Here is a 20,872-nt window from a genome sequence, read left to right as displayed (position 1 = left end):
CCATTCATCCAAATGACAGATATTTTTAGAGTCCGGTATGAACCCCAGACTTCTCTCCAAACTAAGAACAGGGGGCACCTGTTTTCTTTCTTTAAAAGGTGTATTGATTGTCTATGTTTGGTCTGCACGAGTCTGGGTGCCACATACATGCAGTTCTCAGGGAGACCAGAAGAGGGGGCTGGGTCCCCATAACTGCAGTCAGAGATGGTTGTGAGCTGCCCTGTGGCTGCTGCAAATCGAGCCAGGGGGTGGAGAGCGGTTGGTGCTTTGAACTGCAGAGCCATCTCTCCAGCTGCCCCCACTTTCCCTTTGACTGATGTTTTCACTTTTGTGCTAATAGAAAGTTTTCAAATAATAGAAAAAGGAGGAGAAAGCATGTTTTAAAGTATTCACACAACACCCCAACATCTCTTTAGTTGAGAGGCAGGCAAGAGTACACACCTGCGCCCTCTTCGGCAAACACTCCTGTGATGATGCACTCGGCAGCCTAATTCCGTCACCTGTACCTACTCTACAGCCACAATCCTCTCCAAACGAGGTCCCTGGCAACCTCAGAATCTCCTGCACACCCCGCCGATATCAGGTTACGTGTCCTCTCTGGGCAATGGTAGACAGTCTCTACTCAAGCGCATTCCCGAAGCGCCAGAGTACGAAGAATGGGAAGGCTCTATGGAGCCTGGATGGGTTTTGGGTGTGTGTACAGTAAGGTGAAATTGTGTTTTTAGGGTAAATCCCATATGTATGACCTAGTACCGATGCATAATTGGGCACACGTATGATTAAATCAAGCACGCTATGGGAAGGGACATGTCCAGTAGAAAAACAGTTTGTTGGTCATATGTCAGTCCCAATACGCATGCTATACCCCTTAGGAATCAAACTTCTCCCCTCTAGAGCTCCATAAAAGACGCGCAGAACTGGAGTCCTTAAACACTGTCATCCTGAGGACTGCTGTCCTTTCTGGCAGCGTGTCCTTCGATCTGTATTACTTCTGTGCTCTGAAGAGTTATCTCCTCTTCTCTAAAAGTCTGTGTGAGCCCTTGTTTTTAAGTCTTTGGATAAGAAGCTAAGGAGCCTAGAAACACCCAACCCTGAGTCTAGCCGCAGGTAATGTAACTCACACAGTAGCAAACAGAGCCGCCCATTCTCACAGCTCCCATGGCCCCGGCAGGGCCATTTCTCCTCTGCACAGATGAAGGCCTCTAGGGGAATGGGCTCCCGATCTCTGATTTCATCCCTCGCTTCAATAGAGTCTAGAGTGGCTGGCGTTCTGCCCGAGGCTGTCCCTTCTAAGTAGTGCCCTTGCAGCTTGGCAGCCATGCCTCGCCCTTACGTCAGACAGATGCATTGACAGCCCCTGCCCGTACACCCAGGGAAAGACTGGGACTCGCTAGAAGGATGGATACAGAGAGCCCAGATGACTGCTGGTCTCACAGCCAGGCCAGGGAAGCGGGCACACACCAGGATGCAGCTTTGGGGGCAGGGTGTGGACTGGTTTTCCTGACTTTCCGTCCCTCTACCTGGTCATTGGTGAAGGATATAAACTATCAGTCATGCTCTGGTCCTAGGAATACAAATTCTCGGGTCTTCATGCTGTCTTACCGGATTTCAGGCCCTTTCTACGTGTCTCATTTGGTTGTTACTCATCTGTGCACAGCTGGACAGAACGCCACTCCCACTGCTGGCTCCCTGCTTGCAGTGCGAGTCCCCACGTGAAGCTGGTTCTTGGTCCAGGCTCTTTTATGACCTCGAAACTCAGAAACTGACTTCCAGCCATTTACAGAGAAGGAAGGAGTCCTTGATAAATTATGTAGTTTTGGATATATGCTACACAGAGATCACATTCAACACATATCAGTTCAAATTGCGCTCTGATGATATCGTTTTGTTTTTGATGCATTGAGAATTGAACGCAGGGCTTTGGGCACACTGGATAAACACTCCAGCAGTAAGCCATCTTCATAACCTTGATGTTCTGATTTTAAATGCTATGCCCTTTGTTGAATAATCCTACGTGGCTACCTAAAAGTTCAGACAAGGCCATCTCAGTTGGATGATACTGCTACGGCATTCATTTGGAACCGCAGGACAAAGTTGAGAATGCCGATGAGCTGTCGGAAATACTACAATCCATACGAAAAATCGATTCTCATGACATGGGATATTTTGAGAAAGGCCATGAATTCATTATACTGTGCTTTCATTGGAGATGTGGAGACCATGTGTACTCTGGCCTGTGCGTGGATCTGAGCTCTAACCCTAGAACTGAAGGAAAAATAACAATAAAATGTGTGATCCAGGCATAGTGGCTCACCCCTGTAATCCCAGCACTGAGGAGGCTGAGTCTGGAGGACTGTTGAGAATTCGACGCCAGGCTGGTTTACAGAGCGCCAGGGAGAACAGGAACAAAATACGTTAGATCTACTGTGTGTGATTAAACTGGGAAGCGATCATTTTTTCAGTGCAACAATGGAAAAATAACTCCACGTCCCTTTGTTCGCTGCATCCATCGAGGCTGACAAGAGCTGGATGGGCTGGTGTTCTCATAGACCTCTGACTTCTGAGCACCTTGTCTGTGGGAGTCTTTCATTTTCTACATGGGGCCCCCCTCGGCTGCTCTTCCTGCTGCACAGCCGCTCTGCCCACTGAGTTATAGCACAACCCTTGATGAAAGAAAGCCAGCGAGTGTCATTTCAGGACCCCCAAAATTCTCTACGGCCATCCTGACTTCAGATTCCGCCTTCTACAGAGTGGCGTTGCCTCGCATGAAGCGCTTTCGTGAGTGTGATTTATTCAATGGCCCTGTTCTAGGCTAGCCTCTTGCTCTAAAACAATACTTCAGCTGCCTTCATAAGACTAGTACTATTATCGGCTGATTCTTACCTATCTAAAGTGGTAGCCGCAGTAATCGAGGGTCAGGACGTGTTCGAATACTAAGGGTTGCAAGAAAGCAGAAGAGGGAGAAAGCGATGCAGATTTCAATAGCACACGGAGCAGGCAACATGGAACATGGTGCATGGTGGAGTGGGGGAAACTATGTCCCAGGAAGGGATATGGCACAGATGAGCAGGGGTGCCGGTGTGGGGGGTCCTTCTATGTGCTTCTTTTATTGGTTAATGAATAAAGAAGCTGCCTTGGCCTGTTGATAGGGCAAAACTTAAGTAGGTGGGGGGGGGTGACTAAACTGAATGCTGGGAGAAAGAAGGGCAGAATCAGGATGGGCAGAACTTAGGTAGGTGGGGAAGACTAGACTGAATGCTGGGAGAAAGAAGGGCAGAATCAGAATGGGCAGAACTTAGGTAGGTGGGGAAGACTAGACTGAATGCTGGGAGAAAGAAGGGCAAAATCAGGATGGGCAGAACTTAGGTAGGCAGGGAAGACTAGACTGAATGCTGGGAGAAAGAAGGGCAAAATCAGGATGGGCAGAACTTAGGTAGGTGGGGAAGACTAGACTGAATGCTGGGAGAAAGAAGGGCAAAATCAGGATGGGCAGAACTTAGAACTTAGGTAGACGGGGAAGACTAGACTGAATGCTGGAAGAAAGAAGGGCAGAATCAGGATGGGCAGAACTTAGGTAGGCAGGAAGACTAGACTGAATGCTGGGAGAAAGAAGGGCAAAATCAAGAGTAGCCATACAGTCAGACATGCTGAAACGTTGACGGTTAAGCCACTGCCACATGGCAATACACAGAATAATAGAAATGGGTTAAATTAATATAAGAGTTAGCCAATAAGAAGCTAGAGCTCATGGGCTAAGCAGTGATTTAATTAATATGGTTTCTGTGTGATTATTTCAGGGCTCTGAGCCCTGAATCAGGGTACCAACAAGCAGCCTCTGACTACATTCATTCCCACTACAGAGTACACATTTTAGGAAGACAAATTATGTGACTCGTGTATCTTCCATCGCTTGTTGCAATTGTGATCTTCTTGCTCAGGACACACAGCTTTGTCCCTGAATCACTGTCCCTCGCCTACCCTCATTTCTAAACCCACCTCTACCTGCACGATCGGAAGTACAAGCAGAGCTACACATCTACATTTTAACAAGCTCCTTGAGTGATTTTTATCACCAAGTATTAACTGAAGGAGCCCAATCAACCTACACAGTTCAAGAGGAAGACAGATGGGACAGAATGCCCCCACAAAGAACCAACTACACCAAACTATTGCCTCTGTTGAAATAAACCAGATATGCCATTTTTCATTTTTCAAGCTGGCAAAGATGAAAACTCTCTGTCCCACTCCATGCGGGTGATGAAATAAGATTTCACACATCGTGGTGGGGACGTAAACCGGCACATTACCACAGGACAACCCACAATTCCTATCAGAAGGCTCAACATTTTTTCATGCCTTTGACACAGCAATCCCACTTCCAGGAACATATCCGAAGGCTGTGGTGTTTAAGAATAATAGGGATAGAAGGAGAAGTCCAAAACAGAAAATATATTCAACAAAATCATAGAAGAAAACTTTCCCAACCTAAAGAAAAATATGCCTATGAAGATACAAGAAGCTTACAGAACACCAAAGAGACTGAATCGAAAAAAATTCCCTCACCACATAATAATCAAAACATTAAAAATACAGAATAAAGAAAAAAATATTAAGAGCAGCAAAGGAAAAAGGTCAAATAATATATAATGGCAGGCTTTCCAGAAATACACATGACTTCTCAATGGAAACAACAAAAGCCAGAAGGTCCTGGTCAAGCATTATGAGACATTAAGAGACCACGGATGCCAGCCCAGACTACTATACCGCCAAAACTTTCAATCACCATAGAAGGACAAAACAAGATATGCCATGACAGAACCATATTTAACCAATACCTAACCACAAACCCAGCCCTACACAAAGTACTAGAAGGGAAACTTCAACCCAAGGAAGTTAGCTACATACACAAAAACACAGACAATAGATGATCTCACAGCAACAAATCCCAAAGAAGGGAAAAATACACACACAATAACCTCACCAACAATGAAAACTAAAATAACAAGAACTAGCAATCACTGGTCATTAATATCCCTTAATATAAATGGGCTCAACTCACCTATAAAAAGACACAGGTGAAGAGATTGGATACAAAAACAGAACCCATCCTTCTGCTACATACAAGAAACACACCTCAACCTCAAAGACAGACATCGCTTCAGAGTAAAGGGCTGTAGAAAAAGTTTTCCAATCAAATGGTCCTAAGAAACAAGTTGGTGTGGCTATCCTAATATCTAACAAAATAGACTTCAAACCAAATCAAAAGACACCTTTCATATTAGTCACAGGAAAAATCCATCAAGAGGGAATCTCAATATTTAACATCAATACCCCAAATACAAGGGCACCCTCATTTGTAAAAGAAACACTACTATAGCTTAAATCACACATTAAAACCCACACACTAATAGTGGGAGACTTCGACACCCCACTCTCACCATTGGACAAGCGTATCAGACAGAAAATTAACAGAGAAATAAGAGAACTAACAGATGTCATGAATCAAATGATCTTAACAGACATATATAGAATATTCCATCAAAACATAAAAGACTTTCTTCTCAGCACCTCATGGAACTATCTCAAAAATTGACCACATTCTAGGTAACAAAGCAAACCTCAACAGATACAAAAATTTGAATAACCCCATGTATCTTATTGGATCACCATGGCTTAAAATTAAAATTCAACAGCAAAACTAATTTCAGGGAACCCATAAATACATGAAAATTAAACAGTGCTCACCTGAATCATCAATAGGTCAAAGAAAAAATAAAGAGAGAAATCAAAGATTTCCTAAAATTTAAGGAAAATGACCACACAGCATACCCAAATTTATGAGACACAATGAAAGCAGAGTGAAGAGGAAAATTCATAGCACTAAATGCCTACACAAAGAAGATGGAAAAATCCCATACTAGTGAGTTAACAGAACACCTGAAATCTCTAGAACAAAAAGAAGCAAACTCACCCAAGAGGTCTAGATGGTAGGAAATAATCAAATTGAGAGCTGAAATCAACAAAATAGAAACAAAGAAAACAAACAAAGAATCAATGAGACAAAGAGTTGGTTCTTTGAGAAAATCAACAAAATAGACAAACCTTTATCGAAACTAACCAAAAGGCAGAGAAAGAATATTCAAATTAACAAAATCATAAATAAAAAGGGGACATAACAACAGACTTGGAGGGAATCTAGACAATCATTAGGTCGTATTTCAAAAACTTGTATTCCAGAAAATTGGAAAACTTAAAGGAAATGGACAATTTTCTGGATAAATATCACTTACTAAAATTAAATCAAGACCAGATTAGCAAATTAAATAAAACCTATAACTGCTAAAGAAATAGAAACAGTCATCAAAAATCTCCCAACCAAAAAAAACCCAGGGCCAGATGGTTTCAACACAGAATTCTACAAGATTTTCAAAGAAGAACTAATACCAATACTCCTCAAATTGTTCCACACAATGCAAATAGAAGAAACATTGCCAAGCTCTTTTTATGAGGCTATAATTACCCTAATACCCAAACCACACAAAAGGCATTACTAAGAAAGAAAATTACAGACCAGTCTCCCTTATGAACATTCATGTCAAAACACTCAATAAAAATACTGGCAAACTGAATCCAAGAACACATCAGAAAAACCATCCACCATGATCAAGTCGGCTTTATCCCAGAGATGCAGGAATGGTTCATCATATGAAAATCTGTCCATGTAACCACCATATAAACAAACTGAAAAATAAAACCACATGATCATCTCATTAGATGCTGAAAAAGCCTTCTACAAAATACAACATCCCTTTATGATAGAGGTCTTGGGGAGAGCGGGGATACAAGAACATACCTAAACACTATAAAGGCAGTATACAGCAAGCCAACAGCCAACATCAAACTAAATGGAGAGAAATTCCCAGCGATCCCACTGAAGTCAGGAACAAGGCAAGGTTGTCCACTCTTTCCATATCAATACAATTCTTGAGATTGTAGTTAGAGCAATAAGACAACAAAAGGAGATCGAGGGGATGCAAATAGGAAAAGAAAAAGTCAGACTCTCATTGTTTGCTGATGATATGATAGTTTACCTAAGGGACCCCACAAATTCTACCAAGGAACCTCTACAACTCATAAAAAAAAACCTTCAGTAATGTAGCAGAAAAAAACATTAACATGAAAAATTCAGTAGCCCTCCTTTACAGAGATAATAAATGGACTGAGGAGGAAATCAGAGAAACATCACCCTTCACAGTAGCCACAGATAACACAATATATCTTGGAGTAACTCTAGCCAAACAAATGGAAGATCTGTATGACAAGAACTTTAAATCTTTGAAGAAAGAAATTGAAGACACCAGAAAATGGAAAGCTCTCCCATGCTCTTGGGTAGGTAGAATTAGCTTAGTAAAAATGGCAATCTTACCAAAAGCAAATCTACAGAGTCAATGCAATGCCCATCAAAATCCCAGTAAAATTCTTTAAGACGCAAAAGAACAATGCTCAACTTCATATGGAAAAACAAAAAATCCAGGATAGCCAAAACAATCCTGTACAATAAAGGAACTTCTAGAGCCATCACAATCTCTGACTTCAAACTCTACTATAGAGCTACAGTACTGAAAACAGCCTGGTATTGGCATAAAAATAGACAGGAGGACCAATGGAACCCAATTGAAGACCTGGATATAAATCCACATACCTAAGAACACCTGATTTTTGATATAAGCAAAAAATATAAAATAAAAAAGAAAGCATATTCAACAAATGTTGCTAGCATAACTGGATTTCAACATGTAGAAGAATGGAAATAGATCCTTATCTGTTGCCATGCACAAAACTCAAGTCCAAATGGATCAAAGACCTCAACATAAAGCCAATCACACTGAACCTCATAGAAGAGAAAGTGGGAAGTACAATTGAACGCATTGGCAGAAGAAACCACTTCCTCAATATAACCCCAGTTGCACAGACACTGAGAAAAACAATTAACAAATGGGACCTCCTGAAACTGAGAAGCTTCTGTAAAGCAAAGGATACAGTCAACAAGATAAAACTGCACCCTACAGAATGGGAAAAGATCTTCACCAACCCTACATTGGATGGAGGGCTGATCTCCAAAATATACAAAGAACTTAAGAAACTGGTCATCAGAAGAACAAATAATCCAATAAAAAATGGGGTACAGACATAAACAGAGAACTCTCAACAGAAGAATCTAAAATGAAAGACACTTAAGAAATGTCCATTATCCTTAGCCATCAGAGAAATGCAAATCTAAACAACTGTGATATTCCATTTTACTCCTGTCAGAATGGCTAAGATCAAAAACATTGATGACAACTTATGTTGGAGAGGATGTGGGTTAAAGGAACCACTCCTGCATTGCTGCTTGGAATGCAAACTGGTACAGATGCTTTGAATTTCAGTATAGTGATTTTTTTTTTCAGAAAATAAGGAAACAACCTTCCTCAAGACCCAGCAATACCACTTTTGGGTATATACCCAAAGGATGCTTCATGGTACCATAAGGACATGTGCTCAACTATGTTCATAGCAGCATCCTCAGCTTTCTTCCTGAACGGATTCCCCAGTTCTCATTGTTCTTCTAGCCCGCTTTGGTTAGAAGCTTAGCCTTCTCTCTTCCCATTTGTTCTCGACACTGCTTTTCAAAACCAGTTCCTCCGCCCTCAGAAACGGATGCCTTCGGGAAGTCAAGTGCACACTGATCTTGTGGCGTCTGGACTGCATTTGCAGTGATGTGACACGTGACCCGCTGGTCCATGGATAGCCACGGGATAAGGCAGTGTTCATATTTTCAGCATCAATTAGATGCAACACAGGGCCCTGTACTTACTCGTTGGGGTGGACATTAAGCACTGGCAATGCGAACATCAGTGCGCACTGGGAACGTGTTCTTGGAGAAGAGACTGGCGTTAAATATATAGACAATGGAGTCGCAGGTTCTTCGTGTTAGTTTCCAACAGCACAGACCATATCAAACATCTTGTGGCCTCACCTCCCTTCCCCAAACTAATTTTTAAGATGCATTGCTATCTGTGCAATAACCCAAATTAAGCGGCTATATCGTCTCATTTTTAATTCCCTCGCGTTTTGTATTTTTTCACTCATTATATATCAATTCTTTACCAAATTATCTTACACTCCCAGCACCTAGCCTTCATTCTATTGTCCCTGCCAAGATCATGATCCTATTTCTTTCTTGCTGACTTCTAATAAGGACCAAATAGGTCCTTCCCAGCTAGCCTGTGTGTGGTGTGTGTGTGCGTGTGTGTGTGGTGTGTGTGTGATGTGTGTGGTGTGTGTGGAGTGTTGTTGGGATTAATGAGTCCTGGCCTTCAGCTGCTTTTCCCTCCTAGAACCTTCTAATTAAAGTTACTAGAAGCTATGCCTAGTTTAGAGGATCAGAGGATGGGATTATCACCTGTTGGCCATTGGCTGCAGGGTATTTAAGTCTACATGGTGTTAATAAAGGGGGGCTTTGGTATCAGTGTTTAAAGGTCCGTGTGTTGGTCTGTCTCTGCATGAGTATTCTCAACATCCAGCCCTTTGCCCGAAGCTCGCGAACTGGGTTATAGCGCACAGAGCGCAGACATAGGGGCACAGTGGGCGGCAGTGTGTGTGTGTGTCTGTGTGTGTGGTGTGTGGGTGTGTGTGGTGTGTGTGTGTATATGGTGTGTGTGTAATGTGTGTGTACGTGTGTGTGTGGTATGTGTGGTGTGTATGTGTGGTGTGTGTATGTGTGTGTGATGTGTGTGTGGTGTATTGTGGTGTGTGTGGTGTATGTGGTGTATGTGTGGTGTGTGTGGTGTGAGTGTGGTGTGTGTGTGGTGTGTGTGTGTGTGTATATGGTGTGTGTGTAATGTGTGTGTACGTGTGTGTGTGGTATGTGTGGTGTGTATGTGTGGTGTGTGTATGTGTGTGTGATGTGTGTGTGGTGTATGTGGTGTATGTGTGGTGTGTGTATGTGCGTGTGTGGTGTATGTGTGGTGTGTGTGTGGTGTGTGTATGTGTGTGTGATGTGTGTGTGGTGTATTGTGGTGTGTGTGGTGTATGTGGTGTATGTGTGGAGTGTGTGTGGTGTGTATGTGTGGTGTGTGTATGTGCGTGTGTGGTGTATGTGTGGTGTGTGTGTGGTGTGAGTGTGTATATGGTGTGTGTGTAATGTGTGTGTACGTGTGTGTGTGGTATGTGTGGTGTGAGTGTGGTGTGTGTGTGGAGTGTGTGTGGTGTGTGTGGTGTGTGTGGTGTGTGTGGTGTATGTGGTGTATGTGTGGTGTATGTGGTGTATGTGTGGTGTGTGTGTGGAGTGTGTGTGGTGTGTGCGTGTTGTACAGAGGGAAGGAAGAGGAGTGAATGAGAAAGCAGTGAGTTAGAGGATCTGATGTGTTCAGAGGGGTTCTGTGTGTGAAGTAGTATTTCTCTGTTTTATTTTTTCTTCCCGGCTTTGCCATGAGTCTCTTCCGCACTTGGTCACATGACCGGAACTAGGAGCACGTTTTTCACTCAGGCACACCCAGGAGCCCTACAGCACAGAGGACCTGGGGAAACAGTGCAGGCCAGGTGTGCTAAAGGTCACACTTTCTGGTGTCACCTCACCCACTGAGTTTCAGCTTCCCGCCCCGCTCTGTGGAAAGCACAGCGGAGGAGGTGGGATTACTAACCACAAAACTAACACCGAGACTCTAAGCAAAACTTTCTGATTGACAGGAGAAAAAAGACGCTATCCTCAGAGATGCCATCCCGCTGCCCCCCTCTCACTCAGATCTGAAGACAACCCATAAAATTTCATCTGAATTTAAAAACCAAAACACAGGAAGTGTGAACTCTAAACTGCAAGATCATGACATCCCCTAATTGAATTCCTAGTACTTAGAGTGGCCAGATATATGCCCGGTACTCATTCAATAACTGATAGCCAAATAAACTTCTGAGGAATATTTTAATCCTGAAAGAACTTAGGTAGAATTTGAAGCGGATGGACTTTGTATTTTAGCTTTGTAAAAAACCCTGTCTTAGCGTTTTCCCTTCTGAAAGTTCTCTGCTTAGCATCCTGTCTCATTTCTTTGTGGGCTATCTGGGTTTGTATTTTATTTTATCTTGTGTTTGTTGTGAACTTTTTGTTTACTCACACCCGAGAACTCTTCTTATTCAGAATGTATGGAAATCCTCTTGAACATTGCTACTTCAAGTAGCTTTATAGCTACTTCTTAAATACTATTCGATAAATCTCTAGATTCTGGTAGGTGTCTTTATGTTTTATTTTACAGTGTTTGCATATAGTAGGGTCATTTTAAAGTACATCTAGGCAGAAATGGTCAAGGGTGGAATTATGAATTATTTACATACGACGAAAGCATTACAAATCGAAGAATACAAAAGTACCGGCTACAATGTGAATTTATGCATTTATGAAAAAAAATTAAAAAGGAAACATATGACTGAAGGTAGAAAAATTACACAAGAGCAAGCTTGCTATATATCACCAAGAGTCTGCACAATGAAAGACATATAAACTCCATAGTTCAGAAATTCTACCACTAGGTATGTAGGGTAGAGAATGTCTTACCATGTACCAAGGGGTACATGCAAGATGTTCAGGGCAATGATATTTGAAGCAGAGAAGGAACGTGGTAAATACACCAGGTGTCTACCAACTATAAAATGAAATTTTTTTGATACAGTCTTATATAGGAATACAGTGTAGCAATACAAATGAAGCGGATATTGCAACCAAGGTTGGTGATGATGAATCTTGGGAACTGCGAAACATCTTTGAAGTGTAAATACAATGTGATCTCACCTATGTGAGGTTCAGTGGGCCACAAGCCTACTCTCTATGCTTTACAAGAAAAAACTGTAACCAAATGGAAGAGACTGCTAAATACTTGTCATTCTCTGGGTGGGGAGAGAGCAGATTGGAGTTAAGGGGGAAATATAGGAGATTTCAAGAAATAGAATATCAGCAAAGCTCTAGAGAGCCATCCATGGTGTTTTGTATTCCAAAGAGTGGACAGATGCCAAACTGCATGGTATCATTTGACCATTCAGACTGAACCAATAAGCTTTGTACATTCAGATTCGTGCCTTTTTCTAGATGGTCCAGCAACAACTGTGATCAGAGCAGAAAGTAGTTCGCATGAAAGGCCGATTTATTATGTAAATTTGCAAGAAAGCATGCTATTCTCTTTGATTCTTTGCTATAAGTTGTGTTGGTGTGCCGTGGGCGTGCATCTGTAAGGCTATTCTATTATCCACCCCGCATCTTTTGGAGGGAACCGGACTCACACTAACTTAGTCATAAAATAGCATCTTGATCATCCCAACTATAAAAAACATTTGATTGGTCTCGCCTAGCCTCAGTATCTGTAAAGTGAAGTCTACAGAAAGCAACCTAAGGTTTTTATACCCAGCCACAGTGTCCATTAAAGTACCAGAGCTGGGCTGAAGAAAGCAAAGATGCTTATTGTCAAGTGTGCCAACCTCATTCTCAGTCCCAAAACCTACGTGGTAGAAGGAAATAATCAACTTCTGAAGGCTGTCCTCTGATCTCCAAGGACATGACATGGCACACGTAATTCACAAAAATACACATATGTCATATACAATGGATAAATAATAACTACTTTGAAAGACGCTCAGGTATAAAAGTTCTCAAATATTATATTACCATTTAGACCCTTCGTGAAAACTGCCACTTGATAAAATTTAAGCAATTGAGAATAAAATGAAATTTTTAAATCTTATGAATGATGAATCAATGGTAAAAAGTTCTCATGTACACTGAATCCAATTAAATATAGAGCTAAAGGAATACAGATTGACAGCAGAATGGGAAATTAAAACTAATAAACCCGGGAGGTAATAGGTGGACAACAATTTCTTCACATTTAACGTCTTTAAGTCAACAGAGAACTGTTCAAAAGTCAAAATATAGTTTGACACAGTACATATACTGTACCCATTTTATGCTTTCCATAGTTTTGTTAACTTGAGTGCTCATTTTTGGAGAAAAAGTCTTCCTGGAAGCAAGAAAGCACTTATTTGATAAACACCAACAAAAATAAAAATTTATTTTCAGAAGCACCCATAATAGCATTCTACTTTTACTCCAAGCAATCCTACATTGGCGTTCATTTATTACATTATCTCTTAAGCCCCTCTTGTGTGCCCAGGCACCATGTTGGCACTGAGGTTAGAAGACTAAAGGGAACAAAGTCTTTCCCTTGTTGGAGAGTATAGGCTTCAGACAAGAAATAAACAGATGGAGAAATTACAGGCTGGGGGTGGTGGCACATGCGTCTCGTTCCAGCACTCGGGAGGCAGAGGCAGGTGGATTAGGCCAGCTTGGCCTACAGAGTGAGTTCCAGGACAGCCAGGGCTACACAGAAAAAGCTTGTCTCAAAATACAAAAAAAAAAAGTGAATTTATAAAAGGATGAAGGGAAGGAAAGGACATGGAGAGTTTGTGGTACCTGTATGTGTGTCTGTGTGTGTGTGAGGGAGGGAGAGAGAAGAGAGAGAGAGAGAGAGAGAGAGAGAGAGAGAGAGAGAGAGAGAAGAAAGAGGAGGAGGAAATGAAGGAGAGAGAAGAGGAGGGGGAGGGAGGGTAGGAGGAAGGGTAAAGAGAGAAAGAGAGAGAGGAGAAAGAGGAGGAGGAGATGAGGGAGAGAGAGGGGAGGAGGAGGAGGAGATGAGGGAGAGAGAAGAGGAGAGGAGGGGGAGAGAGGGTAGGAAGAAGGGAAAGAGAGTGAGAGAGAGAAAACAAGAGAGAGAAGAAGAAGAAGAAGAAGAAGAAGAAGAAGAAGAAGAAGAAGAAGAAGAAGAAGAAGAAGAAGAAGAGAGGAGGAGGAGGAGGAGGAGAGGAGGGAGAGAGGAGAGGAGGGGGAGAGAGGGTAGGAGGAAGGGAAAGAGAGCGAGAGCCAGAGAGAGAGAGAGAGAGAAGAGGGGATAGCTTCTATCTGTGTATGCACATGATGAACACAGACAGGTATGAGAGCTGGGCAGGTGGTAGTTAGAATTTACTCTACTGAGCTATCTGCAAATGCCCATGTACAGTTAAGTGTTGAATTGATGCTCATCAAATATTAGCATGCTTATTTCCAAGAAAGAGGCTTTGGATCGTTTCTAGCTTTCTTCGTAGTTTTCTCTATTGTTTCCATTTTTATTATGAATGTGCACCATCCTATCTGAGGGAGAAAGAAGGAAGTTGAATAAAAAAAAAACCCAGAAAGTCCAAGAATAGCAACATTAGAAATCATGGTTTTGGGTAATGACTCAAGCGAAATAAAAACTTAGACCCTTGCAAAAGCCCACATGTTGATCCCAAAGCGACTTCATTTAGCATCAATGAGTGTACTGAAATGTTATTTCTTGATTAATCAACCTATCACACCATGAATAGGGACTTGACGTGCTCGCTGCGAGGTGGAAGAAGCCAATCGTTTAAAAAGCCGCAAACCGTATGTTTCCAACGTGAGACATTAAAGAAAAGGCAAACTCCGGAGAGGAAATGGCCACTAATTTCAGGCAAGCAGTGTGAAGTCAGGGATGGAAAATGGCTGAAGGGAGCCCAGGAGACTTCGTACTGCGAAACTCTTAAATGTTGGCGGTGGTCGGTGAACGGCATTATGTTTGTTAAAATACATAGACTCACACTCCATCCTAATTAGCCCAGGGACTTTAACAATAACATATCACCATTATGTCATCAGTTATAACATCCACGATGCTTACACTTACAAATGAGAGTACCAACTCATTGCACAAGATCTTGACGAAGGCACGGAAGGGTCAGAGGTCAGCCATGATGAGCTGCTCTTTTAAATTTGTTTCCATTAAATTTGGTGGCAATTAGGAAGTAAGTCACGTGAGTAACACACACACACACCTCACTTCCATAGACTCTTAGATGAAAATTCTTAAAAGAAAGCAATAAAAATAACTAAACAGGAAAAAATTTAAATGATGAAGAAACAAAAAAAAACTACCTTTAAATATGCTTTGAAAGTAATTTAAGGTACATATTCAAATTCCCTCCCAAATTTAAGACTTGTAATCCATTTTTTTTTTAAGTAGAATGTTTTCTTACCTGAAGAACCTTTCTAATCCTCTTTAGATTGTGGGATCAACAGCAGGTTTTTCTCTTTGGAAACGCGACCTAACTGTTCATCCAATTGTATTAATAAGTTTTGAAGAAGAATTGTTGCCATAGTTTCATTGTTAGAAGCCACTTCCCTAAAATAAAAAAAATATTGAAGGTGTTACTGCTCATTATAAACAATTAATTCCATATACATTTAAAAATGTCAAATTTATTCCACATTGATAATCACTGACGCGTTTTAAATTAAATACATAAAAAAATTTCAGCATCACTAATCATCAGAGTTTTATAAATTAAAACTACAGCACAATACCACTTCATCCTCATTGGAGCGGCTATTGATAAGAAAAAATCAAAAAGAAAATCAGAAAATGAGTCTTGGCAAGAATAGTGAGAAATCGAAGTCCTTATATATTGCTAAGTGGGATATACAGTGGAACGGTGTGGAAATTTCAACCGTCACTAATAACACACACACTTGCCAGATGACCCCACGGCTCTGCATTTGGGTCTACGCGCCAACAGTCAGGAGGAGACCAGGCACTGGCATACGGCCACTTACTGGCAACTTTATTGGCAACGGCCTAAAGGCAGAACACCCAATATGTCCATCAGTAAGTCCATGGCTCCGATCATGCGCAGTGTATCCACACAGTGGAATACAATTCTGCTTTACCATCTGAATAAATTCTGGCACATGCAATGGCAAGAAAGAATCTGGGGAAATGTGGTGTTCATGAAATAAGTCAGCCAGAGGAAAACGTGGCGACCCCTACAAGGTACCTCCTATACTCAAATCTGTTCATGAGAGAGAAGGCGGGAGAATAGTTGGAACTGAGTCTTGCGGGCCAGGGTTACTGTTTAATGGGCCAGGATTTCAGACTGAGAGGATCGCAGGCTGCAGATGGGGTGATAACGGCAGAACGAGGCACGCACAGTTCCTGCTACCAAACTGTACAGTTCAAAGTGGTTAGAATCCTTTGCTCTGTGGTTTATAATTCTGACACAGAAGAAAAGATGACTGAAGCAAAAAGAAAAAAAAATTGGTTACATAGGGGGAAACAGATCTTTGCAAACTGTTTATTAACTGGACAGTTTCGTAGTCATGTAGGAAAAGGTGTTTTTGACTGATTGTTTTCCATGGCCAAGGTTTGGTATGGTAAGCCCTGAGCGTGCTGTCTGCCTTCATCTTGCTCTAAGTCAAATAAGTTAGAGGCAGTCGGGGGACAGGGAAGGAGCTTGTTGAAAATAAAAAGGGAGGTTGGGGGTGCAGGACAGTGTGTGTTCACCGCAGAAGGCAGAAAGGGGTCCTGAAAAGAATATTTACTGGCATCGAGTCTATGATAACAGAATTGGCATATTTAATGAATTTGTTTCTGTAGGATTTTTTTTTCTGTCTAAAACATGATTTGAATAAGAATGGCTTTCACGGGCTCATATGTTTGAATGAATTAGCCACCAGGGTGTAGCATTATATGAAAAGATTAAGAGGTGTGGCCTTGGAGAAGGCGTGACTCTTTCTTGGAGGAAATGTGTCACTGGGGGAGGGCTTTGAGATTTCAAAAATTCCAAGCCAGGCCCAGTCTCTCCTCTCTCTCTCTTTCTCTCTCTCTCTCTCTCTCTCTCTCTCTCTCTCTCTCTCTCTCTCTCTCTTTCTCTCCCTCCTCTCTCTCTCCTCCTCTCTCCCCTCCCTCCCTCCCTCCCTCCCTCCTCCCTCCCTCCCTCCCTCTCCCTCTCTCTCTCTCTCTTTCCCCCCCCTCTCTCTCTCCTCTCTCCCTCCCTCCCTCTCCTCTCTCTCTCTCTCTCTCTCTCTCTCTCTCTCTCACTCTCTCTCACTCTCTCTCTCTCTCTCTCCTCTCTCCCTCCCTCTCTCCTCTTTCTCTCTCTCTCTCTCTCTCTCCTCTCTCCCTCCCTCTCCTCCCTCTCTCCCTCCCTCTCTCCTCTCTCCCTCCCTCTCTCCTCTCTCTCTCTCCCCTCCCTCTCTCCCTCCCTTCCCTCTCCTCTCTCCCTCTCCCTCTCTCTCCCTCTCTCCCTCTCTCCCCTCTCTCCCTCCCTCTCCCTCCCCTCTCTCCTCTCCTCTCCTCTCTCTCTTTCTCTCTCTCTCTCTCTCTCTCTCTCTCTCTCTCTCTCTCTCTCTCCTCTCTCCCTCCCTCTCTCCTCTCTCTCTCTCTTTCTCTCTCTCTCTCTCTCTCTCTCTCTCTCTTTCTTTCTCTCCCCCCCCTCTCTCTCTCCTCTCTCCCTCCCTCTCTCCTCTCTCTCTTCTCTCTCTCTCTCTCTCTCTCTCTCTCTCTCTCTCTCTCTCTCTCTGACCCAGACGTAGCTCCCAGCTACTGCTTCCGTGCCATGCACACCACCACGCTTCCCGCCATGATACTAATGAACTAGGGCTCTGAAACTCTAAGCAAGCTCCCCCCCCCATTAAATTATCTCTTTTGTAAGAGTTGTCTTGGTCATGGTGTCTCTTCACAGCAATAGACCAAGGACCGAGGCAGTTGGGATGGGAGATACTTAAAGACAATGCATGAACTCCATTAAGTTTTCATCTAAAGAGGATAAAACAAAACTCGCCTTTGAGAAGGAATTCCAAAATCTTGAAGGAATACACACACACACACACACACACACATATGTATGTATACACACACATATACTTAAATGAATGCATCTACTGAGTCAAAAGCAGACCACACAGAATAAATGTACGTGGCTAGAGACAGGGTATCCACCCATCTCAACCTACCAATCTTGATGCTCAATCCACTGGGCCAGTAGATGCCGAATTTCCATGGGAAAGTTGTCATCATAGAACTGATCTACTTGCTCCAAAACTTGATTTCTAGTTGTTGGACTTGATTCCATTGAGACATGCTATAAAACAAAGGGTAAAGTTAGAATTTTAAATAGTCTTTACTGGGAGCCATAAGACAGGATTTTGTTTTTTGGATTTTTGGGGTTTTTTTTTTTTGGTCTCAGACCTGAATAAGATGTTAGCTATTAGTTAGTTCATGGGAGGGAGGAAATCAACTTTAGGAGAAAAAAATAAAACCCAATACTCAGCAATTCCTCTTAGCGTTTTCTTGAAAGGTATCCCTAATGCAGGACAGTTGCCTGAGTCTGCCCCCAAACCACATCCTTCCTTGTTCTACCATGACCTCCTATGCCGCTGCTCCAGGAAGTCCCACCTCTCTCCCCAAACGCCCCATGCCCTACCCCGACTGTCCACATAGCCGCCATTCCAGAATCTGTCATGTCAGCAAACTGCTTCCTTAGACACCCCTCCCTGAGCAAGCTGAAGGTAACCATACGCTCCGCACTGACTGAACCTTCCCAGGCTTATAAATTCATTCATTTCTTCCCCAGAGTTTCTTTTCGATGGAAAGGTTCAAGCCTGCTTTCTTTATTTCGTGTGTTTCTGGGCTCCAGAGTCAAGCCTCCCTGCCCTGACTGGAGTCCAATCCTGTGGCAGCTTCCTGAGGGATGACCTGCACTGACTTCTCCTTGGTTCTAGTCGAGTCAGTGCAAAAGAGATCTAAACCCATAAACTTTTTCTCTAGGGATTTATGGTTGGGCAAAGCTTTTTTTTTTTAATGTACAAAGCCTACCTTGCCTCTGACAATGGTTAGGGCCTCACGTTAAAGTTAGAATAAGCCGTCCCATCTACATAACATGAACAAACATCATTAGGACATAATACCCATGCAGTTCCCATATTTTGCTCGTTTGGAATGCAGAATCTTGAACAGTGATGTTAAGTCAAGGGAAAACCTCTCACACCGGAACAGTATTTTGACACCCTTGGGGGTACAGTGCGCTTCCTTTTGCGTGTTAGAACAAACTTGAGTAGATGTGGTCTTTAGATTTCAGTGGGAACACTTTTATACATTTTAAACATCCTTTTCCTTGTGCTCCTACTAAATGCTCTAAAGTTGGGTTGCACTCAGGAGAAAGTAGGGAAAGAAGCCATCTGGGTCTTGCATATGTCTGTGTTCAGGAGCGCTCGCAACTGACTGGGTGTAGGTTAAGTCGTGAGTGTTGCTTAAACGCCACGAATCCGCAGGATAGGAAGCTTCTATGAGGATGTGACCACTGCCCACAGTGTGCAGCTGGCAGAAGTCCCAGATCAGGGAACAAAAATGGAGCCTTCTCCCAGCTTACCAGCAACAAGGCCTTGGTACACTGACACCCGGCAAGCAGGGGTGGGGGTGCTTGGGACACTGACACCCGACAAGCGGGGGTGGGGGGTGCTGGGGACAGCATTGACCACTTTCACTGTTTCTATGACTAAACCCTTTCTATAGTTTGAACGCAAGTCTGTTTCCTATCTAAAAATTTATCCGACAGTTAAATCACTCAGCCGTCACTCTTTCAAACCAAGGCTGAAAACGGAGCAGAAGGACCCTCCTCCCCTGGGCGAGCCCTGGAGATGAAAGCCGGCCGACCTCGCTGGCTTGAATTTGTCAGGAAGTCTCACCTCTGGCTGAGGGGCTAAAGCCAGCTTATGGTTGTGGGGCGGGAGGGTGGGTCAGTTTTCTTCAGGGATGCAGACCCTCAAGTTACCCATGCTCCAGTAGACAGGCTGACATCCATCACCCGTCATACCGAGGCAACACTAAGTGAACGCAAGTGGGTTTAAAGCCAACACAAAACAGCACATAAAATTGAGATGAAATACTCTCAGGGAGAAGAAAAGATTCGGAGGGTAGGAGACGCGAGTAGATTTGATGATTTACTTTTAAATTTTACTTTTCGAAAACGTTAAACAGATGGAAAGAAACATTAAGTGAAACTTGAAGTAAATAATAAGGTTTTGCTCTTTGGTTGGTTTTGGTTTTTTTGGGGGGTGGGGGGTTATTGTTGTCATCATTGTTTTGCTTTTAGACATGCAGCGGCGTGTCTCTGTTTTCACTCTCTAAGGGGCTCACAGTCCTGCTGCAAGATAGGTACTACACATCTAAAACCTGCCTGCATCGGGTCCACCGCCCTGGAGCACGCTTTGCTGTGCTGTCTGGCCACTTTGCAGAGGGAGCGGACCCACCCTGAAGCATGGTTCGCACTTCCCAAACCGCAGTTACCCGCCACCCTAGTTGGGAGCTGCTTCTCTGAAACCCAGTTATGCCCATCTCGGGTCAGACATCACAGTTCTCCTCCGGCTACAGAAAATGAGGCCCCCAGCAGCCACAGTTCCGCCGCAGCCACAGCCCCCATCCCACCGCTCAGCCTCAGGACGGCGCGGCTTCCCCCTCCTCCAGGAAGACCCGCGCCAGAACTTCAGCTCTTTGGAAGATGGTTTTTCTTGGTATAAAAAGCAAGACCCTCCTCCGGCTTGTTCAAGCAAACTACCCGACGCCACCTGCCGAGAAGCCCTTCCCCCGCGGAGAGGCCCCAGGCAACGCGGGCCGTCGGGCTTACCTGGCTCTCCCTCCCTCCGTCCAGGTCAAGTCCAGAGTCAGAACCAGCCTTCAGGGTCCACAGCCGCTGAAGCCACGCCACTAGGGGATTTGCATTTCTCCACCCACTTGAGGCTTTCCTGTGCGTCAGTGTTCGAGTTTCTGGGACTCTAAGGCGGTTCCCACCCACTCTGGTTTAGAAACAAACGCTTTGCAAAGTCAGAATGAAGCCCACTCGCAGAACACGGCCCCCAACCCTAGTAATAGGCAGCGCTCATGAACGCAGAACGGCCCAAAGGTGCCAGAAAAATTCTAGTCAGGGCTACACACTCTTTTTTCAGTCTTTCCCAGACAAGAAA

At 43.4% G+C, this 20,872-nt stretch overlaps 1 protein-coding gene across 1 annotated transcript in view; it reads right to left on the bottom strand.

The window, feature by feature from the left end:
• Stat4 (signal transducer and activator of transcription 4) overlaps nt 1-17,993 on the bottom strand; it is an 80,870-nt gene extending 62,877 nt beyond the window's left edge. Inside the window, 4 exon segments of the mRNA XM_075955992.1 lie at nt 15,112-15,144; nt 15,146-15,257; nt 17,867-17,951; nt 17,954-17,993. Coding sequence (XP_075812107.1) covers nt 15,112-15,144; nt 15,146-15,257; nt 17,867-17,951; nt 17,954-17,993 — 270 coding nt within the window.
• Nucleotides 17,994-20,872: the final 2,879 nt, after the last annotated feature.

The sequence above is a fragment of the Microtus pennsylvanicus genome, chromosome 22, assembly GCF_037038515.1.
Source record: "Microtus pennsylvanicus isolate mMicPen1 chromosome 22, mMicPen1.hap1, whole genome shotgun sequence".
Classification (NCBI taxonomy): Eukaryota; Metazoa; Chordata; class Mammalia; order Rodentia; family Cricetidae; genus Microtus; species Microtus pennsylvanicus.
Note: the sequence above shows the minus strand (reverse complement) of the source record. Positions and strands in the feature narration are given on the sequence as shown.